This window comes from Poecilia formosa, unplaced genomic scaffold (assembly GCF_000485575.1).
Source record: "Poecilia formosa unplaced genomic scaffold, Poecilia_formosa-5.1.2 Scaffold8, whole genome shotgun sequence".
In the NCBI taxonomy this organism is placed as follows: domain Eukaryota; kingdom Metazoa; phylum Chordata; class Actinopteri; order Cyprinodontiformes; family Poeciliidae; genus Poecilia; species Poecilia formosa.
The window spans coordinates 4,783,210-4,797,680 of record NW_006799947.1 but is presented as its reverse complement, the minus strand read 5'-3'; the positions used below and the strand labels follow the sequence as shown (position 1 = coordinate 4,797,680).

The 14,471-nt window shown below is 38.9% G+C and overlaps 1 protein-coding gene across 3 annotated transcripts; it reads right to left on the bottom strand.

Annotated features, from left to right (window-relative positions):
- Positions 1 to 773: 773 nt before the first annotated feature.
- fut9a (fucosyltransferase 9a) lies at positions 774 to 14,355 on the bottom strand. Of its 3 annotated transcripts, none has more exons than XM_007576502.2 (5): positions 14,090 to 14,355; positions 13,827 to 13,938; positions 9,162 to 9,410; positions 5,697 to 5,873; positions 774 to 5,499 (listed from the first exon to the last, which is right to left on the bottom strand). In XM_007576502.2, the coding sequence occupies exons 4-5, from the start codon at positions 5,707 to 5,709 to the stop codon at positions 4,415 to 4,417; spliced, it is 1,098 nt and encodes a 365-aa protein (XP_007576564.1). In that variant the 5' UTR covers positions 5,710 to 5,873; positions 9,162 to 9,410; positions 13,827 to 13,938; positions 14,090 to 14,355; the 3' UTR covers positions 774 to 4,414. The 3 variants fall into 3 exon arrangements, with proteins under 3 accessions (XP_007576564.1, XP_016518484.1, XP_016518478.1); XM_016662998.1 differs by having other exon boundaries at positions 5,697 to 5,869; XM_016662992.1 differs by lacking the exon at positions 14,090 to 14,355 and having other exon boundaries at positions 13,827 to 14,070.
- Positions 14,356 to 14,471: the final 116 nt, after the last annotated feature.

Below are 14,471 nucleotides of genomic sequence, written 5' to 3'. Positions count from 1 at the left end.
TTCAATTTCACAGTTTTTATGTTCATTTGAGGTGATTTTTGGCTTTCCAAAAAACAAAAGAGCAATGGAAACACATTTCACATAAGTTCTTATGTAGTGAACATCTACCTCACATAACTGATCAGTGGTTTTAGTGTCAGCGTGTAATAGATTTGCATCTCTGTGACTCGGTTATGCTGACACGACAGAACAATTATAACTTGCCCGATAGCAACTAATTTCTGAAAAGCTTTCCATTTTTCTGATAAGTGTTGTCCATGCTACTTTGTAAGTTAAGCTCCTCCTGTTTGTTGCAGCTATGGCAAAATTACACTTTGCATAAGCCTGGTTGACAAGATTACTAATTTGCATTTCTTTTGCATCATTTTAATATTTAGCTCAAAATGCACATGGCAATTGAATGGAAACATAGCTAGTGTGCGCAAGCCTACAAACCTCATTTTAACATGGTGTGGGTCAGTGTGGTTTGGTATATCTTACTGTTGTGATCTGTGTTTTCTGTGCATTTATTTTGAGGTTTTTCTGTGTTTATTAGCCTGTTCCCCTGCGAGTCTCGGTCTTATGTTTGTTCCCAGCTGTGTCTTGTTTCTTTGATGACCCTCCGAGTGTATTTAGTCCCCCCTGTTGTCTTTGTCTCTTGTGGGATCCTCGTCGTGTCTAACCAGCTGATCCTGACTGGTTTAAAATAATTAATGTCATTTTGTGTGTCTTATTTTACAGTGTGTGTAAATATTTGGTTCTAATATAACATTGGGTCACACCATTCAGGTTTATTCATTTACCCTTATCTTTATTCTCTCCATTATACTAGTAGACATCTACAGTTAGAACACATTTGGCAAAATACAATGATTTGGCAAAAAACTTGTTCTGACTCACTGAATGTCTCAGTAAACTGGCAGATTTTTTTTTTCAGTAGAAACCACACATAAGAGATTTAATCCCATTCATTGTACAAGATGTTTTTTTTATCTCCGTGTCTGTAAATTAACCAGACAAATCCTGATCTACCTTCCGATCCCGAACAGACAATCTACAGCTCGTTGTATCTGAAAAGAAGAAGGGATGAATGGTACGAACGACATTCACAACGGAAACCCCATTTGTGCAAAATTACCGACCACACTGGACAACAAAGCTTCATGTTCATAAAGGAGAAAGAACTATACATTATAAAACCGTAAACAAAAGCTTCTGTCGGACAGACCTTGCTTATAAACTCAAAAAGCTCCACTTAAGACAACCCATAAGCACAGTGAGTTACACAACTTCACATAAATAAAAGTGCTATAGCTGTGCTGCATTTTTTTGGCACACCTTTCTGTCTGAGGTGATACCAGCAGGATTTGCACCTGATCCATAAACATGTGAATGAAAAAGAAAAAAACACACACACACACACACACACACACACGCTCCCATTCCCTGGCACTACAAGCATCGTCTCTGATCTGTGTTTTTCTTCAAGTGTTTCCGACTGTTTACCTCAGTGTATTGCCTCTTAATTCCTCAAAACGTCGCCCGCAAGGATAGAGTAGAATTTCATTCAGCTTCATACCACTGTTATAAAGACATCTGAACTGTAAAAATATTTACAACAATTTATGCTGTTCTTTCGCTAATGCAGTTGGATTGATAATCTCATGTCACAGCCCCGTTTTATCAAGTTGAACCCTTCAGTTTATGTCACGTATGCACTTGTTTCAATATTGATCTTAGTAGCCAGAGTGTAGTTTAAAACTGAGCTCCTGATACTTTACACGCTGGTCCCAGTGCTAATGAAGAAATAGTTCAATTCACACCAAAGTATATATTTCAGGCTTTGACCCAAAAGAAAGCTGCCAGTTCAACTTGCATAAAATGTTCACATGGTTTTTGCTCAGAATTAAAACTTAAATGAAAAAAAAAAAACAACAAAAAAAACACAATGTGAAAACATTAATGACGGGTGGTGAAGGAATCCAATTTACAGCTTTTCAAAGGAGATCTAAAAGTAAGACAATTCTATTCCTGTGACAGTGTGATCTTAATTGTTTTGTAGTGCTACATGCAACAGAGGGAAAAAGAGCACCGCAAAACCCACTTTCAACCACTGACTCTCCGATGGGTCACAGAAAAAAATAAAAAAAAATGGACGATCTATTAAATATTTTTAATTCAGAACAAAATGGTTGTGGAAAAACTTCCGTTCAGTTTTGCTTTTGTTCAAAAATTGGTATTTAACTTTATCTCTAAATAAATGTTTGAGGCTTTATTTTGAGATTGCAGAGAAGCATGGCATATCGACTCAGTCATGTTTTAATTTTATGCTGTTTCATCTTTTGCACCTGCAGGTGCATCATAATCCACAATAGGCAACATTATAACAGATGACCCATCAGGGCCCTCGAAGTACTCTCAAAGAACCTAATAAATTATTGAAATAAAAATAAATGGACACTTTGTGAAGAACTTCTGATCATCAGAAATAAAATCCTGCATTCATAAGTGGATTATTTTGCAATTTAAATATTGTTAAAAGTAAGAGCAACTTAGGGTAAGGGTTAAAATTGCCAGGTTTGTTTCAGAAGTCGTTTGGCTCTGTTGCTACGTAGATAAAAGGACCTCAACAGTTCTGTGATTGGTCGAACCATCAAGAAAATCCAGAGGACTGTTCCAATGCTAGTCACCTGTGAGCAGTTACAAATAGTAAAATCAACCAATCATGTAATTATTTCAAGTTGGTGGGGTTTGTAAAAAACAAATACATTTAAAAAGTGACACTTTCTGCTCAGTGTATACGGACCTTTAATTGGCACTGAGACTTTATGCTCTTCAGTGTCGAGTCGTTGGAGGCTCCTTTGGAACGGATTGACTGTCAGCTGCTGTAAACTGAGATGTTAGCTACAATGAGCTGAATGTTGCAGCCGATCATTTTAGAGTGTCCTTCTTAACACCAATTTTTAATTCAAAAGTTAGTTCATATTGCAAAAAAAGTCCTATACCTGAACTGAATTTGATTTAGAGAATTTCGGCTTTTCATAACTTGACATGCTGCTGGACTATGAATTAGTCTTGACTTTTGGCGTTACACATCATTTGGTTTTGAGGAGGTCAAGGTGGGTTAAAGACTGTCTTTTGTTTTTAAAAAGTTTAGTCACGCCATCTCAAAGGCTTTGCATTTCCCGGAGTTATACTGCCTTTGGCCTAGTTGTTACCGAAATCAGCCTGATTCATATCGGCTGAGACAAAACTGGCTGACAGGCTAACAAAGACGTTCATAATCACAGGGATAACCTGATGGGACATCATTTTCTTTAAAAGTAGACAAAACAAATACAAACGTTGGTTCATGTTGTCGTGACATCATCGGTTCTGTGATTAATTTGGCGATGCCATTAAGAAGGCTTTTGCACAGCTGTCTCAGAGTTTGTCACATTTAGTTTGGAAAGTAGTCGGCATTCTTGGAGGTCCTGATAAATGTTGACACTAATTTATTGGTGTTTTTTCAGAGGAGTCAGATTTGTGTGTTTGGTTGTTGCTACCAGTTTAATTGGGATGAAATGATTCCTGAGTGTGGTGGTTTGCTTAATGTTCAAAGGATTTACCGCAAAATGTTGTTCATTTTCTTCAGTAACCTCTTAGAAATGTGTCTTTTCTTTGCCTTTGAGTATTTGGATTTAAACATAAGAAGAAGAGGAAACCAAGGAAGAAAGGAAGAAGAAATGGAAGGAAGGAAGAGGGGTAGAGGGACTCAAAAAATGAAGGAAGTACAAAAGATATGGAAGAATGAAAGGCAAAAGGAAAGAAAAAGAAGACTTACAATACAAGAAATAAAAAAAAAAGATTTAAGTAAACATGGGAGTGTTGAAGGATAGATTGAAACAAGAAGTTAAACAGAAAAAAAGAAGGTAAAAAGAGAGGAAGGTAAGATAGTCTCCATACTCCTTACTTATTTTCATCGTTCGTGTCAAGACTTGGATAATGCTGAAAACTCTGGTTGTTCACGCTAACCTTCTTTTTTTTTTTCTGGGTACTAACTACAGAAACTAAGCTCTTAATGACACGCCTTCTGCGAGTAATTACTACTACGATCATTGATCATTCTTCACAAAATGTAAAGAGAAGCATCTGTTAGGTTTGCAGTGCAAATGTAAACGTCAAAGAATGTTTAAAGACGGCTACAGATTTCCAAAATGATGCACGACAGTGTTAAACTACCTTCACATTTGACTTCAGTGCTCTGCATAGGTGACATCTTCACAATCACAAATGAGATGGTGTTTCAAAAAGGCCTGAATTAAATATTACATCTAAATTTTCAACTTAATGTTTGTCTCATCAAGTAATTTTTTTTTTTTGTTGTTTTTTTTCTGTGTGCTGAGTCCCACTTTGTAGAGAGGTGATGAGTGCTGCATAGTCCATCTAAGCACCATCAGCCCCAGTACCACTTGTTAAGGTTATTGAATGCCCTGTATTCTTTGTGTTGTCTCAGGTAAGCACAAGCCTGGCATGTGTGCTCTGCCCAGAAATGGGCTCTGTTTACTTTAAAGTGCCGTCTCCATTTAAAGTACCCAAGGTACAGTTCTTCGTTCTTGTCCAGAAGAAGCAGGTAGTCAGCCAGCTCTTTGGGTGAGCTGAAATCATCCACGTGGATAAAAGCGTCTCCTTGAACAAAGTTCTCGTAGTTTTCTCTGGTCGTGCCAAGAACCACCGGCACTGTGCCCACAGAGAGGGGGATGTAGAGTTTTTCTGTGATGTAGTCCTTGTGGATTGAGTTCTCAAAGGACAAATAAAACTTACAACTAGCCACAGTAGGGATGTAATCTTTGTCAGCGATGTACTCCCCAAATGCATGTCCATACGCATGAACTTCAATGTGTTTGTACAACTCGTTGTAATATTTCACTCGTACATGTTCAGGATTCCAGTTGCTGACGATCCAGCAGACCAGTTTGTTTTTGCTCGGTGGTACAAAGTCCTCCACAGTATCTGCTGCTACAATAGACCCATAAGGCACTTGGATATCAGAATCCTGACGGTAATTGAGAGTCAGATTGAACAAGTTATTAATCCCGGGAAGCTGGGCTGAATGCGACGGCGACTCTAAGTTCATCCAGATCCATTTCTGGAACGGGGGACGCTGGGATGTCGGCAAGTTGGACAGGTCCCCAGCAATGTCTCTGTGGTGGATGACGACCCCGTCCGATTTGTTGTAGAAGTTTTTGTCCGCTGTGATGAAGCAGCCCTCGATGTTGAAGGCAGAGCTGCAGATGTTCATTTCATAGGTTTGTCCAAAGGGCCACAGCCAAACGAGAACCGTAGTCATGTTTTTGTCACTCTTTGCAAAGACATGCTTGACATGATTTGAGGAATCAGATGACTCTAATGGACCATTTAACCAGCTGGTGGATGGCTTAAAATACATCAAGAAGGCAGTCACAAAACATCCAAGGATAAAAATACTGAACAGAAGTGGTCGAAGGATTTTGTGAAAAGTTCCAGATGGCTTGCTCTGTCCTGAGAAGAGCACAGAAATAAAAGAGAGAAAAAGAAAACACAATCAAAAGGTTTCAATGTCAAGATTTGCATTCATTCATTTCACTCTCTATTGAACGAAAGCTGTCTTGGAAATGTATCCTGCATAGCACAACACATTAGATACTATGGAGTAACACTGAACAGTGATGCTTCTTCAATCACTTTGCTTCACAGACCTGTTGGCAGCATGCTGAGATCCACACAATGGCCTTTATGAATCTGTGCTCTTTCAATAAATCTGATGGTCCGCAGTGAGAAACGCCTCTCTGATCTTTAGAAGAATAAAGCAGGTCCTTGATGACCTAAAGAGGTTTGACTGGTCGTGACTCAGCAGGTCTTCCTAGGGATACTTTCTTCACAAGGACATTGAAAAAAGATAAAGAGAAGGTACAGATAAAAAAAGTAGAGGGACAAAAACTATAGATTTTGTGTAGCCAACATGCAAAGACACAGTTACAGTCAAAGGTTCACATACGGCATGGAAGTAATACAAATTCTCACATTTAATTAATGTGTTTGAGTTATTGTGATTTTATAACGTAAAACATTAGAGACTAAAAAGAAGGAGAAAAAAACAGGATTAAGTAGTCAAGTTCAAATTTCAGAACAAAATATTACATACAAGTCCAAATGCACTAATATTTAGAATATTTAGATAATATTTGCAGACAAAGCTTGGACTACAAGGCAAAAAAAAAAATGACAAGAATGTTTGGAGGAAATAATGAGGTTGTGAACTTTGAATCATGCCGAGGGGCTGCTTCGCTGCTGTCCTGATATACTGCTGTCTGTATTAGTGTTGCATTATACACAGGGATATAAATAAAATTGGGTTGGGCACAATTATGATTATGATCTGATCAAACAAAGGATGTGAAAATATTAACCTGGCCATCTATATTTGTGATTGCATCTTTGGATGTGTACTTTCATTTAGTGAAGTTATTGGCACTCACCTTGGCCTGCCACTGTGTTTAGTGTAAATACTCAAAAACCTTTGTGTGCATAGCCCTGTCATTCAACCGTGCATGACAGCAGTTTGAAGGTCAATAAGACAACTTTTCCATTAAAGCTACGGTAAGTAAACCCCCCCCACTGTCATAAGGTGTGGTTGGTGGTGGTGAGAATGAACGCTGACAACTCAGGTAAAAATGATAATGAATTTAATGGTGAATGTAGCTCAAAACAGTCCAGTCAAGCAGCACAGCAGGAACAATAGCACACATCTAATAACCAGTAGCAACTGACAACTAGGTGACTGAATTTGGGAGCTAAGGCTAACCAGGACTTTAATCAGTGCGACTGGAGAGCTAGGCGGAAGACATACAACAAAACATGAGGATTTGACAAGGAACACAGACAACAGGTGGGACTAAATACACTGGGAGGGTAATCACAAGAACAAGACACAGCTGGGATCAATAAACGGGGAAGAAGCAGAAACAGAGACTCACAGGACAGAAACTGAACACAGAAAAACCTTAAAATAAATACACAGAAACACGGATCATGACACCCACTTCCTCCCCTTCCCCACAGCAAGGAGAGTAATGTGTCATGAATATGTAGGCTAGTAAACATGACCACCAATAATGGTGGATAAACAGTTTCCCTGTAACTTTATGCTGTTTCCCTGCCATTAACAGTAGGAGCAACCCATCAGTACTGGAAATGATGTGCAAGAGAGGTGTGTGCAGTGCATACATGAGCATGATTGACACTGCTAAAACACTCTTCCTGGCTCTTTTGTTTTTTTTTTTTGTTATGGCAGTACCACAGGTAGAAGGCAGAGGAGCTTGGATATTATACTGCCAGACATTGTGACAGTACAAAATGCATTATATTTGTTGCATAGGCATACAAAGCTGAAGCTTCTCATGTAGGAGTTTGATAAACATACAGATAAGCATGCAAAAAATGACAAACTATGTTGTAGAGCTAAGCTAAACCTTTAAAATATATGGATTGCTTGTTGGAACCAAAACGTTTTACAAGCTGAAGTGATTATTTTAATCCAAGTGTTGTTGTTCAGCTCCTGTTAGATTTGGAACAGAAATCACTTTAAGCCGTCATGGGCTCAGGTCTCGCAAACTGGAACATTGTTGTGCCGACTGACTGCTATAAATGGTAAATGGTTTTGGAGATCCTTGTAGGATTCGAAATTTATATTGTTTATGATGACACAAAGATGAAGACACTATCCATCTGCTATGACTACGTATTAGTACACGGTAATGAATTTGACCAGTTCAGCCTCTTATGTTTTGAAATGTGTTGCCATGACTAATGCAGAACCATTTCATTTCATCAGAGTAAATACTCACTGAATAAAAACGGCAGCTTTGCTTCAGATCCATCATTCATAAAATTTGTCTCTGGATTTGCTGAGGTTTTAATCTCATGGATTGCTACTGTGTGGGACAGTAACCTGCTTTTAGATGTGATACAAAAGACTAAAACAACCTCACATGTTTATTGTGTAACATCCAATAACAGTAACGCAGAAAATCAAGTGATTGTTGTTTTGCATGTCATATTTGCTTAGTTGGTTTTGTTTTAGTTTCCTTCAGCATGTTCTCATTGCATATGGTTCAGTTGGTGATGCTCACTATCGTTTTGGCCCCAAAACAATCATTTTGGAAACCTTGTCGAAAACTTCAACTTTAGCTTTATGAAACCAAATAAATCACTTGGTCTGATGTTTTCTTCTCCTTTCATGCAGCCTTAACCTTGACAAAGGAAGTACAAGACATTTTTGTCACATAAAGAACCTCAACCAGCATTTGTTGTAAATTTCTGCAGTGTCTTCAATCAGCTTTGTGGCTGTAAATTTAAAAATGCTGAACACTAGAAAATTAGCTTGATCCAAATAATCATCCCAAATACAACATGATCATTGGTTTACAGTGTAGACTTCTTGTTTAGATTGGGAATATGCAATTCAGTCAGTTAACGCTGAAACATATGCCTGGGTATTCCACATTAGAGTTTAAGGTCGTGAAAACACTGGTTCTCTAATCAACGTTACAAGAAAATGAAGAAAATAAAAAAGGATGGTGTGAGAGAACAGCTTTTGTCTTGTGTTGTTGTTCTTCTCCTGCTTGATTTAGATCATTATTTCTGACTGTCAGAAGAAAATCTTCACGAGAAATATCTCAGCAGAGTAAACAGCAGAGGTACTCTGTTTGCAACTCTTACTAGCTTTAGACTTGAAACTAAAATAAATTTTGCTTCTCAAATAAAACTCTTCCTTCTGAGAAGATATCTTTGACATTTATTAAGAACACCTAAAACACAGAGAGACTTTTAAAATACCTCTGCCAGCCAAAAAGGATTTAAACAAATTGTTGAACAAAGTAAACAAGGGTAAAACTACCGCCATTTTTCTGCTTTCTCAATCCATTTCATCATGATTGGGAATCTCATTCCAACCCCATCACTTTTAAGTAGATTTCTTGTGTAAAATGAAGTAAACCACATTACTCGCATTTGCACAACCATTAACTATGCAAATGCCGGAGAAGACAAGATCAGCCAAACCTCTGGCAAAGCTCAGAAAATGGAAATCATCTATTGCGTGATCTGGCTGTGTTTTGCAGAAGAGTACAGGTCTGCAGAAGAAGACTGTGTTGCTGCCTCACCTTCTCTCTCACGTTCGTCGTCAGAAGGGGGAGATGAAACCACGCTGCCTCTCAGAGCGTCGGGTGAGTTGATAATAATTCTCCGGCTCCTGGAAAGTTTTGTCTGTTTGAGACTGCGTCGAGGACGATGCTCGGTCTGTCTGGATCTATCCAGGAACATCGTCATCATCGTCCACACCCGATACTACAGGGAAAGAGAGGCAGCGCTACCTGATGGGAACCACCCTTCAGCGGATGCTTGTCCAACACCTTGAAACAGAGGATACATGTCAGATATAAAGACATGTCGTTTCTCGAGGGATGATTTTTCTTTTCATTTTTTAGACACAAAACATTGTCATCGAGGAAGTTCTTGACCTTTGCATACTTGTTCCATTTTTTTATTCACTTTCCTGATCTCACACAAACAAAACTCTACATATAATAAAGACTTTCCTTTATCAAATATATTATTTCAGTACAAAACAATGACATGTTTTACCACATAACCAAATTTTTATAGGGCTTTCTATGTACACTGGTATTCAGTTCTAGGAAGTTCATTTTTAGAATATATGCACAGATTTGTTTTGTTTTTTTCTAGAACTTGAACATCTGGATTTGTTTCTGATTATTTGTCACTGATGTAACATGTTCATGAAGGCTAACAAGTTTCTCTTTCTTATCATTATGGGTCTTTGAAATTAGCTCTCTGTCAGCGTGCAGTGGGAACATTTTACCAGGAAAGGAAAACTTATCCAGAGAGGGATTAATACATCTTATATCAATACATTTTATCATTTCAAAGTTAAAGACCTTTACCTCTATTCTGGTGAAAGAGAAATTAATTTACAGGCAATAATTATTAGTCATAAAAGGTAAAAAAAATCGTATACAAGGGTCAGTTTTGTTGCATCATGTTTCACAAACAGAAGGACTACATTTTTTTCTACAATTCTTTTAATCTGCAAAAACTTGATTTACTGCGGCAGAAATAACTTTTAAATACAATAAAGTAAATCAAATTGTGAAAAGTAGAAGCTCAGCTTCAAGCCATGAGCCAAAGTCTGTCAAAAAAGATGTGTTTATGGATTCTGGCCTAATGCTAACAGTCAGACAAATGTAATTGCAGGGCTTAAACTCAGCCTGTCACTGCAACAAAACAGCAAGAGAGAAAAGAATAAGCATAAATTTTCAAGGCAGTGACATTATTTTACAATGTATTCGCAGGTCATACATTCTGTATTCTCTGCACACGTAGAACGCTGATGCCAGAATTATTAATAACACTACAGTCCAGATGCATTATCTCAGTGTGTAGTTGCAAGATTTGCATTTCAGGTTACATCCCTGGGAGCATCCAGTTCTGCTCCTGCACTATCAATACACATGCACAATCAGCTCTTGAGAAAAACGAACAAAGCAGTTTTATAGGAGCAGCACTGATAACTTTTCCAGTTCGTCTGCACTCGGGGACACTGCTGTGACGAAGATAAAAATGTGAAAGAAGATTTCCTCACACCGAAATGCCAGAAATCGCAAATGCTGTGGTCCTTTGCAAACACAAGCATGTATCAAAAATGAGTAGTTCTTACATACTTTGTGCATCCTCACTGCTGCAAGCCACTGTAGCACATTTCAGCAACAAGGCAATTCAAAGTGCTTCACATCATAAGAACATCATACAGTCACCAATTGTGAAACCAGGAACAAACTTTACATTTTGACAATCATCAGAATAATCAGCACCCATCAAATGTGTTGGTTGATGTTCCAGTGATTATGGGTCCGTTCCCTTTGTAGAACAGAGCTCCACAACTTCCTTCCTGATGTCTCATATCTTAAAAAAATATATTTTCCTCATTACTCTGGCTTACATTTAATAGAAATAACTTTGGTCATTTTAGTGGATCTAAAGTTTAGTCCAATTTATCACCAAACTAGAGAAAAATGTATGTATCTTTTTACATAGTGCATGTCAGTGCCTGGTTTCATCTGTACCTTACAGCTTTCCTGTAATGAGGGTTTGTGCTGAACAGCTTCTACAAAACTAGTTTCTACAAAAAGGAACAACAATCTGCTATTTTGATCTGCAGTTTTATTTCTAAATACTTGTGAAAGTATATGAAAACAAAACAAACAAATATTTTCCAGAGATTAAAAGATGAAGCTCCAACCAAAGCATATTGAAGTGTGTTCCTCAGCCTTTCTTGAAGGCTGACAAAGGCTGAGGTAGCTCATCAACAAAAACGAATATTTCTTTGTTTTCATCGTTTCTTCTTCTAAGGACAACTTTCTTGACCAGTTAAAGACACACAGTTTCTTTGCCATAAAAAGCCCCTGTTTTTTTTGGGTTTTTTTTAGGTCATTATCCTGTCCATTGTAGTGCTTGCCCTACTTTTCCAGGTTTACTGTATCGGTCTTGTTATGAACAGTGCATATATATAAGTTCCATTACAGACGTTTTAAGTCGCGATTCTCATTAATTCTCACCCTTCTTCACTGTTTCTTTGAATGCAAGGACTCTTTATTTAACCCACACATAAAATCTACACAGATATCTTTATAACTCAAATTCTGGGTAGTTGCAGCTAAGCAGTGTGTTAAAAATTGTGACCCAGTTTTTGAGTCAGAATGACTAGAAGGAGCACTGTCGACCAAATCAGACTTCTTCACTGAACCTCTGCCGCAGGATGAAATAAAACATGTTAAAATGTTAGAATGATGCTGCATGTTATTGTTTTTGTCGCTGGATTGTATTAATGACTTAATTTTGCAAAATTACGATACTGTTAGCGTTTACACTACAGAGATAATCACAAACTGCTGGGAGGCTTAAGTTTAAAGGGATCTTTAATTTTACCGGTATTGCATTTAGTAGTGGCCCAACCAGAATCCTGACTTGAATTTGATGCATAATCTCTGGAGGGAACTAAAGATTAGGGAGACGGCAAGGAGGACTTCCGACCTGTCAACAGCTTTTCACAGCCATGAATCTGCTGCCTGGAAGTTTTCTGCCTCCTGTCGTGTGCAGCTTAGAGCTTTGGGGGATTAAACGTTGTCTTTAGAACTGAGGTTTGTCATGGTTGTTGGGAGTTAGATGAGATTCTTCAGGTAGCCTGGTGCATAGGCATGCGATCAACTAGATCTTGCATTGAATCCTCATTTTTAACAGCAGTCAGTAGGGAAAGTGGAAGATTAAGGCGATGTGGTCATATTTGCATCTCCTAACCAGGATCCTGGTAGCAGAGTTCTGAATGTGCTGGAGTCTATGGATGCTAAAGGACAGGAATCATACAAAGGAGTGTGTTCCAATAGTCCAGCCTATTGGAGGAAACAGACCAGCTTCTCTACATCTTTCAGGGAGAAGGGCAGGGGGTGAGTTCGGAAATAGATTTTCAGACGAAAGAACACAGTCTTACAAAGTTCTTGAATGTGTTGCTGAAATGATAAGTTGGGGTCAAATCTGACTCTTAGAGTGGAAGAGAGAGAGAAATAGCGACAATCTGGTTCAAAAAGGAAATGCGACTGATAGAGGAGGATTTGAGTCACAGCGGAGTGCCGAGAGTAGTTTGAGGAAGTTATTGGTCATCCATGTCCTTACCTCATGCAGCCAGGGTATTTAGCCAACATGAGGATGACATACTGCTATTGAAACAAAATAGTAAATATTAATAAAATATAAGTTTACAATAAGCACTTAAGTTCCCTGCGGTTTTAGATGAGGAAAATGTATCCTAATATTATTAGCATTGCATTTGAGGCTTTATGTATATAATTGTGATCCTGGGTGGATTCAAAATAAGCCAAATATGCACCTACGTTTTGCTTGTAAGAATCCATGAAGACATGTGATGCATTTCTAAAAAAAGAACAGTTTGAATGCCTAATTTCCTTTAATGCCATTTTGGATATTAACTTTGGGTGCAGGGTGCTTGATGTAAACACTGACTAAGAACTCAGTGTAGAGATGTGCATGCCTGCACCAGGAACTGCTGAGGAGTCTTTCAGATTCAACTGATCCCTTTGGCTTCCCTCCAACTGCTCCCGTGTTATGACTACAGGGCTGCTTCAAATTCGACATATACCCTCAATAAAAAAAATAAAATAAAATAAAATAGGTTCACTAAAACTGAGACGCACTCGTGTGCATCAAAACACAGGCCAGGTCTTGGTGTCCGATTTACGAGCATCCGCACAGGACGCCTGAGCCTGACTCTGCACTCCATCCGTGAGGATAATGAATCTCCAGCTACCGAGCAGTGAAGGTCATTTTAAAACGTGATGCTTTCGAGACACTCTTTAAAATGGTTGACTGTGTAAAGTTCACGAACAGCGTAAAATCACCGGGATTGTGCTACGCACCGACTGACACGGCGCCGTTAATTGAGTCCCAAACGCCAGAATAAAAGCCCGAGTGATGCTGAATGAGGCTGAAAATGTCTGGAGCTGCAAAACACGGCCAAGAAAACAGAAGTCCCATTCATTAGGAGGGTGGAAGCGCACGATCTAAACTGTCTGGTGGATGAAATATTTTCTTTAAAATGGAGGAGTTAAATCAGACGCGAAGATCGGCGAATCCCCACCCCTTCCTGCAGAAATCACTACTAATTAGCCGAATAATTGGATACCAGAAGCAAATAAACAAAAATATCAACCAGAGGATTTATTTTAGGGGCTACTCACCATCTCGACATGCTTGAGTCAAAACAGAGCCTTCCTCTGATTCCTCCTGGAGATCCTTCTCCGTCTCAGGTTCAAAGACACCTTGCACCTCGCAGAGAAGCTGCGGATGCGCCTGGAATTAAAAAAAACAATAATAATAAATTAATTAAATAAATAAATTCAGGCAATCCGCTGTGGTATTTGCAGCAGCGGGTTGGGATGAACCCGCAGTCGTCGTCTTGATCTCGACAAAAGGGGGGGGGAAAAAAGGAGAAAGACGCTACCTATGAAGCGGCGACGCACGCTGCCCGCATCATTCCCTCTGCAGCACACCGACTAGGAGATGGTGGCTGCAAATGAATTAAATAAATAACGATTAAATAAAAAAAAAAAATAGGGGTGGGGGGAGAAAATGAGGCGGGGGCGGCTGCCTCGATTTGCTGCACATTAAATTCGCGGCTCGGTGTGAGAGGACGCCGTATATGCTCTGAGACGTGAGGCGATGTGGAATAATTCCCTGCTGGCTTGCCCATGCGCTACCTTGTTCTGCTCACAGTCAGTGCTGCTGGAGGATGTGGAGATGCTGCTGCGGCACATTTAAAAAAATATACACTGCTCAAAAAAATAAAGGGAACACTCAAATAACACATCCTAGATCTGAATGAA